Source organism: Bison bison, unplaced genomic scaffold, assembly GCF_000754665.1.
Source record: "Bison bison bison isolate TAMUID 2011002044 unplaced genomic scaffold, Bison_UMD1.0 scf7180017864313, whole genome shotgun sequence".
Taxonomy (NCBI): Eukaryota; Metazoa; Chordata; class Mammalia; order Artiodactyla; family Bovidae; genus Bison; species Bison bison.
Window position 1 is genome coordinate 1,045,216 of NW_011494885.1, and position 17,231 is coordinate 1,062,446.

The window sequence follows — 17,231 nt, forward strand, 5'->3', positions numbered from 1 at the left end:
GAAATTTTAAAATGAAACTATTAAGGTCTCTGCATCTGTCTCTGCTTATGTGTGTCAATAAATGTGTTATAGATGTGTGGTATCTTTTACCTTTGGATGGTATTACAAAAATTAATGTGTAAAAGAATTCTATCGAATTAGCTTAAAGAAAATAAAGTGCTTACATAAATTAAGTATTCATAAAACTTTAGGAAATACAGTAGAACATCACCAAAATGCTTTTCAGGTTCATGTGATATAGGAAAATATTCAATATGAGAACAACTTTGTTGGTTCGATTAAAATAGACATGTCTTTGAATTATAAATATGGAGTGTAATGCAAACATACAATTTTTATTCTACTTGGGTTTATTAGTCAAATAAGTTCAGGCCACAAAATCTGTCAGTAAGAAAAGTAAGTTGGTTTGAAGAAATTTTCACAAATAATCTAAATAGTTGTTGCTATTTAGTCGCTAGGTCATGTCCAACTCTCTTGGACACTCTCATAGGCAGTAGCCTGCCAGGCTTCTCTGTCCATGGGATTTCCCAGGCAAGAATACTGGAGTGGGTTGCCATTCCCTCCTCCAAAAGTAAATAGATGTAAGCAGAATAAAAAGTTTTCAGGATAATTTTACAAATAGTTTCCCCATATCTTTTGGTAACCTGGAAACCTTAGTTTTGTTAAGTTCAGTTAAGTGAAGTGAAAGTGAAGTCTTTCAGTCATATCCGACTCTTTGCGACCCCATGGACTGAAGCCTACCAGGCTCCTCCATCCACAGAATTTTCCAGGCAAGAGTACTGGAGTGGGTTGCCATTTCCTTCTCCAGGGGATCTTCCCAACCCAGGGATCGAACCCAGGTCTCCCACATTGTAGGCAGATGCCTTACTGTCTGAGCCACCAGGGAAGTCAAATTCAGTTAAATAATGAGTTAAGCCAAAATCATTGAATATCCAGATGATTTCCAAATAAGATAAAACACTGAAACACTAAATATTGAACATAAGTTTATCATTTTGGGCTTCCTTTAGACATTTGGGCTTATTGGTAAATATGTTTGATGCCACACTGAGAAAATGTTCCATGAGAAAGTATATTTCTGGAAGTTATAAAAAGTATATCTAAATTTGCCAAGCCAGAGAATGCTAATTAGAAAAGAAAGTTCATAATTCTTTACTCTTTTATAGTCACTAAAAGTTGAGGTTTCTAAGGGTTTTTTGAAAGTCGCTCAGTCATGTCCAACTCTTTGCGACCCCATGGACTATACAGCCCATGGAGTTCTCCAGGCCAGAATACTGGAGTGGGTAGCCTTTCCCTTCTCCAAGGGATCTTCCCAACCCAGGGATCGAACCCAGGTCTCCCGCATTGCAGGCTGATTCTTTATCAGCTGAGCCACAAGGGAAGCCCTTCTAAGGTTAAAGTGAAGTGAAGTGAAGTTGCTCAGTCATGTCCGACTCTTAGCAACCCCATGGACTACAGCCCACCAGGCCCTCCGTCCATGGGATTTTTCCAGGCAAGAGTACTGGAGTGGGGTGCCATTGCCTTCCCCGTAACAGCGCCTGGCATATTATATTTACTTGGAGCTGGTATACTTGGTGACAGCCTTAGTGCCCTCGGATACGGCGTGCTTGGCCAGCTCCCCAGGTAGCAGCAAGAGCACAGCGGTCTGGATCTCCCTGGATGTGATAGTCGAGCGCTTGTTGTAATGCGCCAGGTGCCACGCCTCGCCAGCGATACGCTCGAAAATGTCGTTGACGAAGGAGTTCATGATTCCCATGGCCTTGGACAAGATGCCGGTGTCTGGATGGACTTGCTTCAGCACCTTGTACACGTACACGGAGTAGCTCTCCTTGCGGCTGCGCTTGCGCTTCTTGCCGTCCTTCTGGGCCTTGGTCATAGCTTTTTTAGAGCCCTTTTTAGGGGCAGGAGCAGACTTAGCCGGTTCAGGCATGTCTATAATGACAACACCCAACAACACAGAAAGATCTAAGGGTAAAGAATTCTAATTAATATATGCAATTAAAGCTACTGGAAATGATAAGGGAAATAACTCAGTATGCAAGAAAAGTAAGATATGGGTTTGTTGTTATTGTTATTGTTAGAAAGGGTATGAGAGGACTTCCCTAGTGGCCCAGTGGTTAAGAATCCACCTGCCAATGCAGGGGACACGGATTCTATCCCTGGTCTGGGGAGATCCCATGTGCTGAGGAGCAACCAGGCCTGTGAACCACAACGAGCACCCTAGGGCCTGTGCTCTGCAACGAGAAGCCACTGCATTGAGAAGCCTGAGCCCCGCAGCTAGAGAGCAGCTCCTGTTCCTCACAACTAGAGAAGGCCCGTGTGCAGCAACGAAGACCCAGAGCAGCCAAAAAAATAAATAAAATACAAAAGTGTACGAGGTGTGCAGATGCATTTTTGTTGAGGGAAATGAAAGTGATTTTGTCTTAAAATAAAGCTGGTTGTTTTGGAAAGGGAAAGAAATGAAAATGAACACAGGAATCCGAAGATTTGTGGAAAAGGAATCTGGGAAAGAAATCTTATGGTGTGATCAAGCTGGATAAGATTGAAAAAAAGTTGGTTATAAAAGGTTTTTTTTTAAATAAGCTTTAATATCAATAGTGTACTTATGTGTAAAATTGGAACTTAACCTTCTTTCTTCTGCTAAAATGACAGCTTCTTGGAGAATGGGTCTGCTTCTGAGAGGGGCTTGTTAAAGGTTTCCGTTTTTTTAAAAAAAATTTTAATTGAAGGAAATTTTCTTTACAATGTTGTGTTGGTTCCTGCTGTACAAAAATGTGAATCAGTTTCCCTTACTTTTTAAGTAATATGCCTAGAAAGCAAAGATTCTGTGTTCTATTAAAATTATTTCCTGGCCTTCATGTCATCTTAATCGGATCTTTGATTACTTAAGGAAAACAGAGACTCCTCAATATTTAAAGAGTAAGTTTTGCGCAGAACTATGAAACTTCCTACATTTACCTTAGAAGTCTTTTTGTCACTTTGGTAAAGTAGATAATTATCATTTCATGATAGTCTGTGACCCAATTTAGTCAAGTGTCTAAAATCTTTTGATATTTTTGCCAAACTTCCCCAAAACCAAATTCTAAAGAAAGTCTTTTTGATCTAAAGTAACTCTGGGGATTTCCAGAGGGCCTCTGGAACATTGCAAAAAAATTGTTCTCTTTATGGAAAATAGAATTTTAAATTAACTAGGCTTCTTTGGTATGTTAAATGACATGAGAAGCAATGTCAAGTAAGTGATGATAAAAGTTCTTAAGTTATATTGCATGGGTGAATATTATTAATATGTGTTCTAGAAACTGTATAAAACCCTAACATTCTGATATGTTCTGGCATAATGTTTTCAGTTGTAATTCTAGTTACTGTCTTAAAACGCGTGTCACAGAAACAACGGCATTTTCTTGTCAATTGCATTGTACTAAACTCTCATCAGATATCTAGCCATTGCCATTTTTAAGCCTTTGTCATTGATAGACAGTTATTCTTTTATCCTCATGCTTTCACAAAAGCATTCCTGTGGAAGTACTTCATATTCAAAGAGATTCAAGGAAAGGGCTTTTCACAAGTACAGGTTTCTGATAGCTTGAAGATCATCAAACTGAACTAGGGAAGAATTTCCAGAGCTAAAGGAAAAACTGGATTCAAGAAGCACAAGTGTTAATCAGATAGGATCGAATGAACTGAGAGGATTATAATTTTTAAATCACTTTTCATTTGAAACCATACTGTTCCTTAGTGGGTTTTTTTTTCAAGTTTAAGGAAGTCTTTTGTCTTCGGCCCGGCTTCCCAGGTGGCGTGAGTGGTGAAGACCCCGCTTGCCAAGGCAGGAGAATCAGGAGATGTAGGTTCAATCCCTAGGTCAGGAAGATCCCCTGGAGGAGGGCTTGGCAACCCATTCCCGTATTCTTGCCTGGCAAAAATCCCATGGAGAGGAGCCTGGCAGGCTATAGTCTATGAGGGTCACAAAGAGTCAGACACAACTGAGAGACTAACATATACATTTTTGTCTTAAGCTATCATGACATATAGCAACTTGGCAAAGTATAACTTTGTAAACAAAAATGAAACATTTACTTTCTCTTTCTACTTGATCTTTCCAGAATTTGGAAATCCTTGCACATTATTCTCGTGGCAATATAGTTAGCTATTTACATAAGCTCAATAAAAATCTGTCCTCCCTGGCACTTCCTTGGTGGTTCAGTGGTTAAGACTCTGTGCTTCCACTGAAGAAGGCATGAGTTCGATCCCTTGTTGGGAAACTAAAATCCCACATACCATGCAGCAACCCACTCCCTCCCCACCAAAAAACTATTCTCCTAGTAACAGGATAATTAGAGACACTGGATGTTTACCAAGATGTTGACTGGAATATTGTAGTCAAGAGAGATATGCATAGGCTTAAATATGACCAGACAGCTTTAAGGAGTGACTTTAACTTTGGTATGACTTCCTGGCCTTGAGAGTTCTTTCTAAGCATTTAATCTGAGACTCCCTATAAACATTTCCAACAAAGCAGTCTTAAAAAGAGCTTATTAATATTTGGTCAATCACTGCTCTTGCTGTATTTATGTTAACAATTGGGCAACATTTCATGCAAATAAATTTATTTTGACTGTGTGTGGGTTTTGGGGTCTTGTTTGTTTGTGTGTATGTGTGTGGCTTGTGAGATCTTAGTTCCCCAACCAGGGATTGAACCTGGGGCCCCAGCAGTGAAAGCGCTTAGTCCTAACCACTGGAACGCCAGGGGATTCCCTGTGTATCTTTGATAAAAATGAGGGCAACTGTAGACAGAAATTATGTTTGCACCTTTGTATATATTCTAATCTTGTCAACAGTCTCTGAGGTTTTATTATATACCTATAAACTGAACTGGATGTTGGAAATTCTTCTTCGTGTGTACGTGTGTGTGTGGTCAGCATCTTTGCAACCCCATGTACTGTGGCCCGCCAGGCTCTTCTGTCTATGGGATCCTCCAGGCAAGAATACTGGAGTGGGTTGCCATGCCCTCCTCCAGGGAATCTTCAAAACCCAGGGATCAAACCCTCATCTCTTGCATCTCCTGCCTTGGCAGGCGGATTCTTTCCCACTGTGCCACCTGGGAAGCCCCTGAATTCTGCTAGTTTCCACAGATATCTGGCTATTAATCCCCAAACGAATGTTTCAATCAGTAGAAACAAAGGATCCACTGGCCTTGGATCTCCTTGGAAGGGACTACACCAGGTCTTCCTCATTACCTGGATGGCAGCCAAACTTCAGGCACGGGAAACTTGGCCACACATTTCACAGCTGAAATGGCCCTGCCTGGCATCTGATCCTGTGAAAATGCTAGAGACCTCCGAATCAAATTGACTGGGAAGAGATGTAGCTGACACTGCGGTGGACTGCTTCCTCCCAAGATGCCAGATAAAGACTTTGTACTTAAGCTAAACAGAAAACACTTTCTTTCTTCTTGCCTTTCTTTCCTTTACTCTGTCCCAGGTCTGGAAAGATAATGCCATCATCCATTTCTCCCAGGCCATCACTATAACCTTTCAGACTGTGCCGGATTTGTCATCCAAAACTGTGATCTGGTGAAGCAAGTCAGAAAGAGGAAAACAAATATCCTATATTCACGCATATATGTGGAATCTAGAAAAATGGGAGAGACGAGAACTTCTTTGCAGGGCAGGAATAGAGATGCAGATGGAGAGGGAATGGACATGTAGACCTAGAGGGAAAAGGGGAGGGTGGGATGAATTGGGGGAGGAGGCTTGACATATATACACTATGATGTGAAAAATAGCTAACTAGTGGGAAGCTGCGGCGCAGCCCAGGGAGCCCAGCTCAGGGCTCTGTGATGACCTGGAGGGGTGGGAGGGAGGCTCAGGAGGAAAGGAATGTATGTTTACATACAGCTGCATGATTGTTGTGCAACAGAAACCAACATAATATTGTAAAGCATTGGCGATGGAAGGCAAAGACCTAACCGCTGGACTGCCAGGGAAGTCCCTTTGGGTTACCCATCCTTCCTGGGAGAGAGGATTAACTAAAACAAACCTGATGAGAGCCAAGCATGACCTGCCCCCATCCCTGCCCATTAGCAAAAGGCTCCAGAATGTCCTTCACCTTCAGATATCTATCTCATTTCACCCCTGGAATAGTGACATTCTTCTAAAGTCTTCATAGAAAAATCATGTCAAAAGTTCAATTTGCAGTAAGGAGACACAATCAAAGAGAGAGTCCAGCGCAGTAGTTAAGAATATGGACTCTGATACCAGTCTGTCTTAGGTTAGAAGTCCAGCTTAGCCAGTTACCAGTTTTATCACATTGGGTGAGCCCTTAGACCTCAGTTTTTCCATTGGTGAAATGGGGTGATCATGCTTCCTACTCAAGAGTTGATACGTGTACAGAAATCAGAAAAGCACATGTGGAAAGAGTTTCTTGTAAGTAACCAAGAGCATTTACTACTATTACTTGGGAGGGAGAATGCCCTTTGGCTCTAAAAATCCCTTTCTTGGGCTTCCCTGGTGGTCTAGTGGTTAAGAATCCACCCGCCAGTGCAGGGGACACGGATTCCATCCCTGGTCTGGGAAGATCGCACACGCCCCAGAGCAACTAAGCCCGTGCGCCACCGTGACTGAAGCCACGGCAATGAGAAGCCCACACACCACAACGAGGAGTGTGGTGTGCACACCACACCTGCTCGCTGCAACTAGAGAAAGCAGGCACAAAGCAGCGAAGACCCCGCATAGCCAAAACATTAAATAAAAAATAAAATAGATAAATCTTTAAAAAAGAACGCACACTGTTTATTGGTGGTGGGATAGCATCACCGACTCAATGGACATGAACTTGGGCAAACTCCAGGAGGTAGTAAGGGACAGGGAGGCCTGGCGTGCTGCAGCCCGTGGGGTCGCAAAGAGTCGGACATGACTTAGCGACTGAACAACAACAACAACATACACTATTTAAAAAAATAAAGTCCCTTTCTTTCTGCTCCCCAACATGGCCTGTCTAGAGGATGCCTGCCCTGAGGTGTGGGTGTGGAGTGACCTGGGGTGGCAGGGAGGGGAGAGGAAGGAAGGAAGTGTTTCTGTGAGATCAGAGGTCCCCAGGGATGAGGCCAGGATATGATCCACCTGGGCTGAGCTGGAGCCCATGGCAGGTGGTCAGGAACTGCTCATAGAAGGAAACAATCATTGAATGACCCTAACCCTGGAGTCCTGAGAAGGCAATGGCACCCCACTCCAGTACTCTTGCCTGGAAAATCCCATGGGTGGAGGAGCCTGGTAGGCTGCAGTCCATGGGATCGCTAAGATTCCGACACGACTGAGCGACTTCACTTTCACTTTTCACTTTCATGCATTGGAGAAGGAAATGGCAACCCACTCCAGTGTTCTTGCCTGAAGAATCCCAGGGACAGGGGAGCCTGGTGGGCTGTAACTCTATGGGGTCACACAGAGTTGGACACGACTGAAGCAACTTAGCAGCAGCAGCAGCAGCAACCCTGGAGTCTGCAGGAAGAGAAAGGTACTTTGGGAGCGGGGTGGGGCTGACCTGGGCAGAAGCTTGAATTTTATTGTTCAGGTCTTTTTATTGTCAAGTCTTTTAATTTCCACTTTTCTGTAACAGCATACATGTGGGTCCATGATTCAAGGTAAAATCTTTACTATTAATTATTTAAAGCTTACATAAGCAAACAAAATGTTTTAAATAATTTAAAAAATAAACAAAAAACAAAATCAACCTACAAAAACAAATAAAGAAATGGGTAGTGTTTCTCACGGCTCAGCTAAAAGCAGAAAGAATTAACAAAACAGTTGAAATCTCCTGCGCCCCTTTCCCTGGCCGCTTGCCTTTCCTCTCTCTTCGCCTGAGATAAATTCTGCCCCAAACACGATAGTGGCAGTTTTGCTACCTGTGTCCATGCTTTGAGTTTTCTGAATCATGCCTTTTCCTTTTGCATTTTCTCTTTTCTCCCCAGAGATTTTCCCCAGGGAAGCTCATCCCAGGAATCTCATGCTAACAATCTCAGATATCTCTTCCTGTTTTCATTTCCCAAACTCAGACAATCCTATACAGACATTCTGTTGATTGAAGCAAGTTACAAGGTCAGCTCAGACTCTGGAGAGGACAAAGACTCCCCCTCTTGTGGGGAAGAGTGGCGTGTGTGTAAGGAGATGGAGAGATGGTCAGCAGTCATAGTTGGCAGGCGATCCACCAACCCCTCAATCCATCCCTTACACTTGCTGCCTTGTTCTTCTCTTTTCTTATTGCTATTGGACAGTATCTTGCTTTTGTTTATTATCTATATCTTTCAAAAAATATAAGCTCCATGAGTGCAAAGGTCATCTGTGGGTTGTTCGCCCGTGTGTCAGTGCCCAGACTCTGTCTAGATCCAGAAGGCAGACAATACCTATCTGAATGAATGAATGAATCCTTGGGGGCTAGCTTCAGGTTTTCCCAGGATGATGGCAAATGGAGAGAAGGTGGGGGCTTCCCTGGTAGCTCAGTGGTAAAGAATCCGCCTGCCAGTGCAGGAGACACGGGTTCGATCCCTGATATGAGAAGATCCCATATGACCTCGGAGCAACTGAGGCCATGTGCCACAGTTACTGAACCTGTGCTCTAGAGCCTGGGAGTTGCAACTACTGACCCTGTGTGCTGCACCCTAGAGCTCGGGCTCCCCAACAGAGAAGCCACCACTATGAGACCTGTCAACCAACAGCTTTGGCCCACAGTCAGCGTCTATTGCACAAACTTCCTCCCTGCAGGAAGTACCATCTGCGTCATCGCTGTGTTCCCGGACTAGCAGACGCAGAGCAAACACACAGGAAGCACTTTCATCGATTCTAAGATGCACCCTTCATCCCCTGCACCCACCCTGCATTTTAGTAATTCTGAGATCAGGAAGAGTCATAGAGGTTGACACCTTACAGCCAGGCAGTCATTGTGACGCAGCTGTCACTGACTGGGTGTGCATACGGAGATTTCCCCCCCCCCCGCCCCCGCCCCAGATGGTTATCATTATTTTCACCAGAGAGCATTTTTTAAAATTTATTTTCTTACTGAAGTGTAGTTGACTTACAATGCTGTGTTAATTTCTGCTATATAGCAAAGTGATTCAGTATACACATACGTATGCTTCCTTGGTGGCTCAGTGGTAAAGAATCTGCCAGCAATACAGGAGACTCAGGTTTGATCCCTGGGTTGGGAAGATTCCCTGGGGAAGGAATGGCAACCCACTCCAGTATTCTTGCCTGGAGAATTCCATGGACAGAGGAGCCTGGCGGGCTACAGTCCGTGGGGTTGCGAAGAGTTGGACACGACTGAATGACTCACACACACACACACACATTTTTTTTTTAATATTCCTTTCTAATATGAGGTATCACAGGATATTGAATATAGTTTCCTCTGCTACCCAGCAGGACTTTGCTGTTTATCCATTCCACATATAATAACTTACATCTGCTGATTCCAGACTGCCACTTCATCCCTCTCCCATCTGCCCCTCTGGGCAACCACAAGTCTTCTCTATGTCCATGAGTAGGTTTCTGTTTCATAAATAAGCTCATTTGTGTCACATTTTACTACTTTTAACATTTTTATTTTTTATTTATTTATGGCTCTGCTGAGTCTTCACTGGGCTTCCCCGGTGGCTCAGATGGTAAAGAATCCACCTGCAATGCGGGAGACTCGGTTCGATCTCTGGGTCAGGAAGATCCCCTGCAGAAAGGAATGGCAACCCACTCCAGTATTCTTTGCCTGGAGAATTCCATGGATGGAGGAGACTGGAGGGCTACAGTTCACGGGGTCACAAAGAATCGGACACGACTGAGTGACTAACACTTGCGCTACATCTGCACTGTTGCACGCGGGCTTTCTCTAGTTGTGGCGAGTGGGGGTACTCGCTGGTTGCCGTGAGCAGCTTCTCATTGAGGTGGCTTCTCTTATAGCAGAGCACAGGTTCTAGGGTACACGGGCTCAGTTTAGTTGTGGCTGTGTCATATTTTAGATTCCACATATAGGTGATAACACATGTCTTTCTCTTTTTGACTTACTTCACTTAGTATGATAATCATTAAATGCATCCATGTTGCTGCCAATGGCACTCTTTCATTCTTTTTTACGGCTGAGTAGAATTCCATTGTATATATGTACCACATCTTCTTTACCCATAATTGAGCTGCTTTTAATAGCCTCATGGCTGTGCCTGTTGGCATGGAGGAGAGAAGATGTGTTGTGTGAGAAAGTGTGGACATCCACTGCTTGGAGCAGAAGTGACTCCACAGAGTCAGTCTGTGATTTTAGGCTCAGCTTAGCTAACTTATTTCTCTTGTATTTTCCTAGTTAGATGCACACACGGATAGTATAAGATACAAACCTATATTTTCTAAGTAAATCTACCAAGCACTCTTGCATTTAATTTTATTTTCTGTTTTTTGGCCACCTCATGTGATATTCGGGATCTAAGTTCCCCAACAGGATCAAACCCATACCCGCTCCAGTGGAAGTGCCATGTCTTAACCACTGGATCGCCAGGGAATTTCCTAAACATTTTAAGTGATAATTGAAATACATCATAATTTTATTGGCAGCACTTTAAAAATTTTGTTAATGGGATAGAAAACGGTGCATCTGACAACCATGGTACCTCAGATTGGATGAGCTGGGGAACCCACAGAAGGAGAGGATGAATTGGTATGTTTGTCTCTATCTTTCTCTCTATTCCAGTCTCAGCTCCTGGGTTGTGTCTATCTTGGGATGATAGGTGGCAGAACAGAATTTTAGTCTGGGCTAAATGAGTTACCCCACCTGACAGGCTTCACACATCTTGTTGTTGTTTAGTCACTAAGTCATGTCTGACTCTCTGCAACCCCATGGACTGTAGCCCAGCAGGCTCCTCTGTCCATGGGATTTCCCAGTAAGAATGCTGGAGTGGGTTGCTATTTCCTTCTCTGGGGGATCTTCCTGACCCTAGGATTGAACTTGCATCTCCTGCATTGGCAGCCAGATATTTTTACCACTGAGCCACCAGGGGAGTCCATGCACACCTGGTGTATCAAAAATGTCCCGTAAGTGAGCATCTGGCTTTAGCATGTGAGCACGATAGTGCCCCCACCAGCCTGGGAGGTCTGTAGGAGCCGGGATGTGTGAGTCACATCTTGGGACCAGCAGAGGGACTGGTGAGGTCTACACAAATGTCTGTGGGATGACCACACAGCTGAGTCAGTTACAAGACTAATGAGAGCTCTCTCTCAGCTCGGGGTCTTTGCCTAGGTTCTTTAGGGCTGGGATGCAACTTCCTAGCTGACCATCTGGCTCACTCCTACTCATCCTTCAGTTCTCAGCTCAGGCGCCTGTTCCTCCAGGAAGCCCTCCTTGACCCCTGAGCTAGTTCAGGTGGTCCCTTGGTGCTCTCACAGTCCTCTGGGCCACCCTCCCCATCCCAGTCTGGCCCACTCCGGGTCATCATTGCCTGGGGATGGATCTGACTCCCCCACTACATGGGCTTCCCTGGTGGCTCAGATGGTACAGAATCCGTCGACAATACAGGAGACCTGGGTTCAATCCCTGGGTTGGGAAGGTCCCCTGGAGGAAGAAATGGCAACCCACTCCAGTATTCTTGCATGGAGAATCCCATGGACAGAGGAGCCTGACTGGCTACAGTCCATGGGATTGCAAAGAGTCAGACACAACTGAGCAACTAACGCTCTAACTGCACTATGAATCAGTCCTTCGGGAACAGAGCCGGGGGCCGGGGGTGTTGGTCTTGTCTGTGTTCCCAGCATCTAGCCCAGGACAGGGCCTTGGAGAGGTGCTGAGTGTTTGATGAATGAAGACAGAGAGGAGGTTTGGCGGACAGGCACAGGCGCAGCCTCCCATGGGCTGGCACTCTCCGGAGCCGGGAGAAGCGCCCCTGGCAGTGTGCCAGCCTGCATTAGACACATTTGCGCAGGTGTCCTGCGTCCTGGTCTTGGTCCAGAGTTACCCTCGGCCATGACCATCCCCCTCCTTTCCTCCAACCGGAGCTCCCAAGGGCAGAGCCTGATATATCTACTTTGGAGACCCTGGCTCGTGGCTGCTCACACAGCTTAGGAGCTGGAGCAGAATGAATGGACGTGGAGGGTTTCAGGGGCTGCCATCTGAATATGCTAGTGTGACTGCGTCTCCTCCGGTCTGCTAGTCTGTGTGTGCCTGCGTGTGAGTGGCTTTCGAGGCTGTTCTAAGTCTGCCTGCTTTGGGCTTGTCTGTAATGACTCTGTACTTGAGGCTCTGTGTCTTTCCTTTCCCTCCTGGGCCAGGCTTTGGGTCTGGATTTGCGGGGAGAAACCTTAGTGCATGTGTTTGCCGTCTGGGAATGTCTGAGGATCTTTTTTCAGCTCTTGGTCTCTGTGTCTGTGTCAGTCGTGAGGATGTGGAAGAGTTTGTGTGCTGACCTGCATTTCTGTCTCGCCTGTGGTTTAAGAACTCAGTGTAGTCAGCAGAGTACCCTTTTCCCATTCTCAGTGTGGTCTTCAACTAGTCTCTTCCCTTTTTTTTTTTTTTTGGTGAGGGGGGAGTCCCCTCTCGTTCCTTTCTGGGGCTTCCTTAGAACAGCTCTTCCTCAGCTGTTCTTTTGGAGGATTCTTTCCAGAATTGAGCTTCAGATTGTCAGCAAAACCCTTTGAGTATGCAGGGCCTCTGGCTGTGTGCGTGCTAAGTTGCTCAGTCATGTCCAACCCTTTGCAACCCCATGGACTGTAGTCTGCCAGGCTCCTTTGTCCATAGGATTTCCCGGGCAAGAATACTGGAGTGGGTTGCCATGCCCTCCTCCAGGGGATCTTCCTGACTCAGGGATCGAACCTGCATCTCTTATGTCTCCTGCATTGGCAGGCAGGTTCTTTACCCCTAGTGCCACCTTGGAAGCAGGGGCCTCTGGGTAGTGGGGGCTTCTGGCTACATCCCAGGAAATGGGAGTAAGGGTGGGACACATGGCCTGGGCAGAGAGGGGGTTGGGAGGAGAGCCAGGGTGGAGACTGTCATAAAAGATTCCCTAGACTGGAAGGGAGGCTTGGAAGCTGCAGAGATGGGGGCTGGAATTGAGGAGAGCCAGAGATATCCCCCAGAAGGCTGGCGTTCTTGTGTCCTGGTCTCTAGACCTTCGGCTTCTTCCCTGTGTGCATCTGGGTCCACGCCTTGCTTTCCATCTCTGTGGTTCTGCATCTTTTTGCTGTCTATAACTTGTGCCTCTGAGAGTATCTTTGGTGGTTTTCTGACTCAGTCTCTCATCCCTGAATTCCTGCCTGACTCTCCCTCTGTTTCCTCCTTAAGGAGTCTCTTTTCCATTCCAACTCTTTCTCTCTTTTAAAATTTATTTTAAATTGGAGGATAATTGCTTTACAATGTTGTGTTAGTTTCTGCTGTGCATATACAAGTGTATATATATCCTCCCCTTCTTGAGCCTCCCTCCCACCACCCCCCTCAACTTTCTTTTCTCATTCACATCTTCCCCTGCTTCCATCTCCCTCTTTGTCATACTAAAAGATGCTGTTTTATTTTTTTTAATTTATTTTTATTTTTTGGCCATGCCATGCAGCATGCAGGATCTTACTTCCCCGACCAGGAAATGAACCCATGACTTCTGCACTGGGACTGTGGAGTCTTAACCACTGAACAACCAGGGAAGCCCCCTCAATGCCATTTTAAATGGTTGTGAGGAAGCAGGGGAGGGAGACAGGAGAAAGGAGGAAAGTGTTATGAAGTCAGCACCTGAGCTGGGATTTGAAGAATGGGCTGAGGGTACACTGCTGTTAATGTTCAGCCACTCAGTCATGTCTGATTCTTTGAGACCCCATGAACTGCAGCGCTCCAGGCTCCTGTCCTTCACTGTCTCCTGGAGTTTGCTCAAGTTCATGTCCGTTGAGTCAGTGATGCTATCTAGCCATCTCATCCTCTGCCGCCCTCTTCTCCTTTGGCCTTCAATCTTTCCCAGCATCAGAGGATGTTAAAATGCTAGGGAAGAAGGAAGCCCAAAAGGGAGCTTGGAAACCAGACACTGAATTGGGGTGTGGGTGCTGCCCCACTGCCCCATGGACCACCAGTCCCGGTCAGGACCAGGCCAAATTGCACGGGGCTCTCCCAGCCCTTCCTCCCAACTCAGCCAGAGCTGGCTGAGCTTAATCACCACCCACAGAGCCTACACCACCCTTGGTGAGGTGGGTGAATGGGTAGACAGTGCAAAGGAGGGAGAGTGAATGGCTTGTTTGGGAAACAGTCCTGGGATGGAGGAGAAATAGAGGGTGGGATGGTGAGCAGGGCCAGATTCTCAGATGCCAGAGCTCGGATTGTGTGCTGGGGGTGATGGAGACCACGGGCAGGTTTTGAACAAGTCTTGGTGTCAGAAAGCTCTCTCTGGGTCCCTGGAGGGGTAGAGGGGGCTAAGGGCCCGAGACTACCCAGTGATGGTCCCATGAGCAGCGAGGGGCGGGGCCCCACAGGGGGGCTGGGCCCCCGCCCCCTGACATCACCCTCACATTATTGCACCAGGGCTGGCTGACCAATAAGCTGTGGTTTGCTACTATAATGGGTCCTAGCAACAGGCCCTGATCCTGTGCTAACAGGAGAGGAGGCCCCACCAGCGGGGAGAGTGAAGGGGAGAGGGAGAGCCCGCAGGGCAGGTGAGTCCCCCCGAGGGCAGCTCCCCTTGTCCAGTCCCAGGCCCAGCTCCCTCAGCCCCTCAGTCCACCCCAGTGGCCACTGGCCTGTCCGCCCCTTGCACTGAGACCTGTTCAAGGATTCCCCTTCTCCTCTACCCAGACCACGCTCTGAGATGGGTTAGGGGTCGGGACGCAGGAGGGACTGGGTTGAGCCCCAGGGTGAAATGCCCCCACCTGGGATGGGTGATCAGATCTGGCGGGAACAATGAAATAAGGACTGTCTTCCTGCAGAAGGTTGGGTGAGGATGGGGCCAGGTGCAGCTGAGGGGAGAGAGGAGAGGTAAAGACACGTGATTGAAGGGAGAGCAGCTCTTCAGAAGGACCTGGGTTGGAGCCCTGGCTGTGCCTCTGAGTGGGGACCTCTCATGTCTAGTCTGAACCTCAGTCCATCTCCATCTGATGGGGACACTGATCCCTGACCTGAGCATCTCTCCCAGGGTTCTCTGAAGAGTCTTTAGTCAATGAGGAAGTGTATTTTAGAGGCGATAGACAAGGAGAGTGTGAGATCGGGAAGAGGGAGGGCCAGGGAAGCTCCCAGGTGAGGAGGAAGGATCTCAGGAGAGACCACCATGACAGGCTCATGGAGGAGGGAGGGGACTTAGCCTAGCCAGCCCTGCCAAACAGGGCTGGGTGTTTAAGGAGATGCCCAGGGTGGGGGCACCCCTCCCATGCCTGGCTGAACCCAAGAATATCTGCAAAGGTGACCTAGAGACAGACAGGTGATGGGGCTCATGATGGTCACAGAAGCCCTGGGACGTGGGCAAGGTTATCTTCCACCATGCAGGTGCTACAGCAGAGGCTCAGAGAGGGCAGGGATGTCACACAGCCAGGAATATTAATAATGATGGTAACAGTGATGCTGATAATGCAGACCACCTGCTCTGAGTCGGGCACTAATTTTTTTTCCAGAGAAGTTTTTATTTGGGCCTTAAGCTTTTGAAAATAAAGTTTAGAGACATAGCGTATGAATACCACTGTAATACACATGAAATATTCTATCAGACCCTAAAAATTAACATAAACTTCCTCATAGTCAACAAAATAGTGGCTGGGTGCTGATTTCATTTGATAAGTTGGCTACAGCACTTTAATTATCATTTTACATCTATCTAGGTGTAGCTGAAATTCAAAATGCACGTCAAAGTAAAACTATATCACAGCTCAATGCCAGGCTAAACGTACTTGGCCCCTGCAGTAAAATTCACAATGGGTTCTGTTGGACAGATACCGGGTTGGGCACTATGTTAAGTGCTTTTTCTGGATGAACTCATTTCATTCTCAAAAGCTCTAGGAGGTGGTCTGCTATAAGGCTTGCAGATCGCTTTGATCTGTAAGATGAGGAAAGTGAGGCAGCGGTCAGGAACTTGCCCCAAGTCTCTCAGCTGGTGTGCGGTAGGGCCCGCCTGGATGGAATCCCAGGCAGTGTGGCTCCAGGGTCTGGGTCCCTTTGGCCATCACTTCTTGCTGCTTCTAATCACTGCAGAGGCAGCAGCAGGAGATCCACTGCTCCCTTTTCCTGGGCCCAGGAGCTGAGTAAAGCCCCTTCCACTGCAGGCCTGGCTACATACACAAATTGCAGGGCCCAGTCGAAAGTGAAAATGCAGCACCCTTGCTTCGAATGTTTAGAATTTTAGTCAATGTCAAAAGAGCATTAAGGCAAGAGCTGGGTTTTGTTTTTTATTTATTTTAAAATTTTATTTATTTTATTTATCTGGCTGTGTCGGGTCAATTGGGCTCTCTAGAGGTGGCACGCAGGCTTAGTTGCCCAGCAGCATGTGGGATCTGTTTCCCAACCAGGGATTGAACCCCATTCCCTGCTTTGCAAGGTGGATTCTTAACCACTGGACCACCAGGGAAGTCCCAGGAGAGCTGGGCCTTTTAATGTGGGGCCCCATGTGACGGCATGGGTCTCAAGCTGCCCACAAAACGGTGGGAGTTCCTAGGGTTATCCCGAAGACTCCTCAGTGCCCTGGAAGGCAGGTCAGTCATTACACTCATTAAGCAAGAATCGAACAGGCTCAGAGAGGTGTGCTTCGTTTTGCCCCAGGTCACACGGCAGGTTAGTGGCAGAGATAGGATGGGAACCTGGGGCCACCGACTACAAAGCCCCCTCCCTACCTCCTGTCTAAAAGGTGTCCCGGGTTTTTTTTTTTTAAAGGAGAGGGCTGTGGGGCTCCAGAGAGACTTCCTTTATAGCCCTGGTGTGTCTCTCCCTGCCCCACGCCACGTTCCAGGAGGCCTGAACGGCTGGCTCCCTTCTGCTCTCCCCTCCGCAGACACTGAGGACCACGCGTCCGTCCGTGACTCTCCCCCACCCCCCCGCACCCTCTGACCCGCCAGTCACCATGGCTACTTCGAAGTTGCCAGCGGTGTCCGGGGAGGAGGAGACCACCATCCTCATGGCCAAGGAAGAGCTGGAGGCCCTGCGCACTGCCTTCGAGTCGGGAGACATCCCGCAGGCCGCTTCCCGCCTCCGGGAGCTGCTGGCCTCCTCGGACTGCACCCGGCTGGAGGTGGGCGTCACAGGCGAATCGGGGGCCCGGACGTCGT

At 47.2% G+C, this 17,231-nt stretch overlaps 2 protein-coding genes across 2 annotated transcripts in view; one reads left to right on the top strand and one right to left on the bottom strand.

Annotated features, from left to right (window-relative positions):
• Positions 1–1,552: 1,552 nt before the first annotated feature.
• On the bottom strand, positions 1,553–1,939 carry LOC104997658 (histone H2B type 1-H-like). Its single transcript, XM_010852555.1, has one exon. It carries the CDS (start codon positions 1,928–1,930, stop codon positions 1,553–1,555), a length of 378 nt encoding a protein of 125 aa, XP_010850857.1. The 5' UTR covers positions 1,931–1,939.
• Positions 1,940–7,416: 5,477 nt separating this feature from the next.
• LOC104997758 (interferon-inducible GTPase 5-like) overlaps positions 7,417–17,231 on the top strand; it is an 11,505-nt gene continuing 1,690 nt past the window's right edge. The window contains 2 exon segments of the mRNA XM_010852677.1: positions 7,417–7,509; positions 16,958–17,218. Coding sequence (XP_010850979.1) covers positions 17,027–17,218 — 192 coding nt within the window. The 5' untranslated portion in view covers positions 7,417–7,509; positions 16,958–17,026.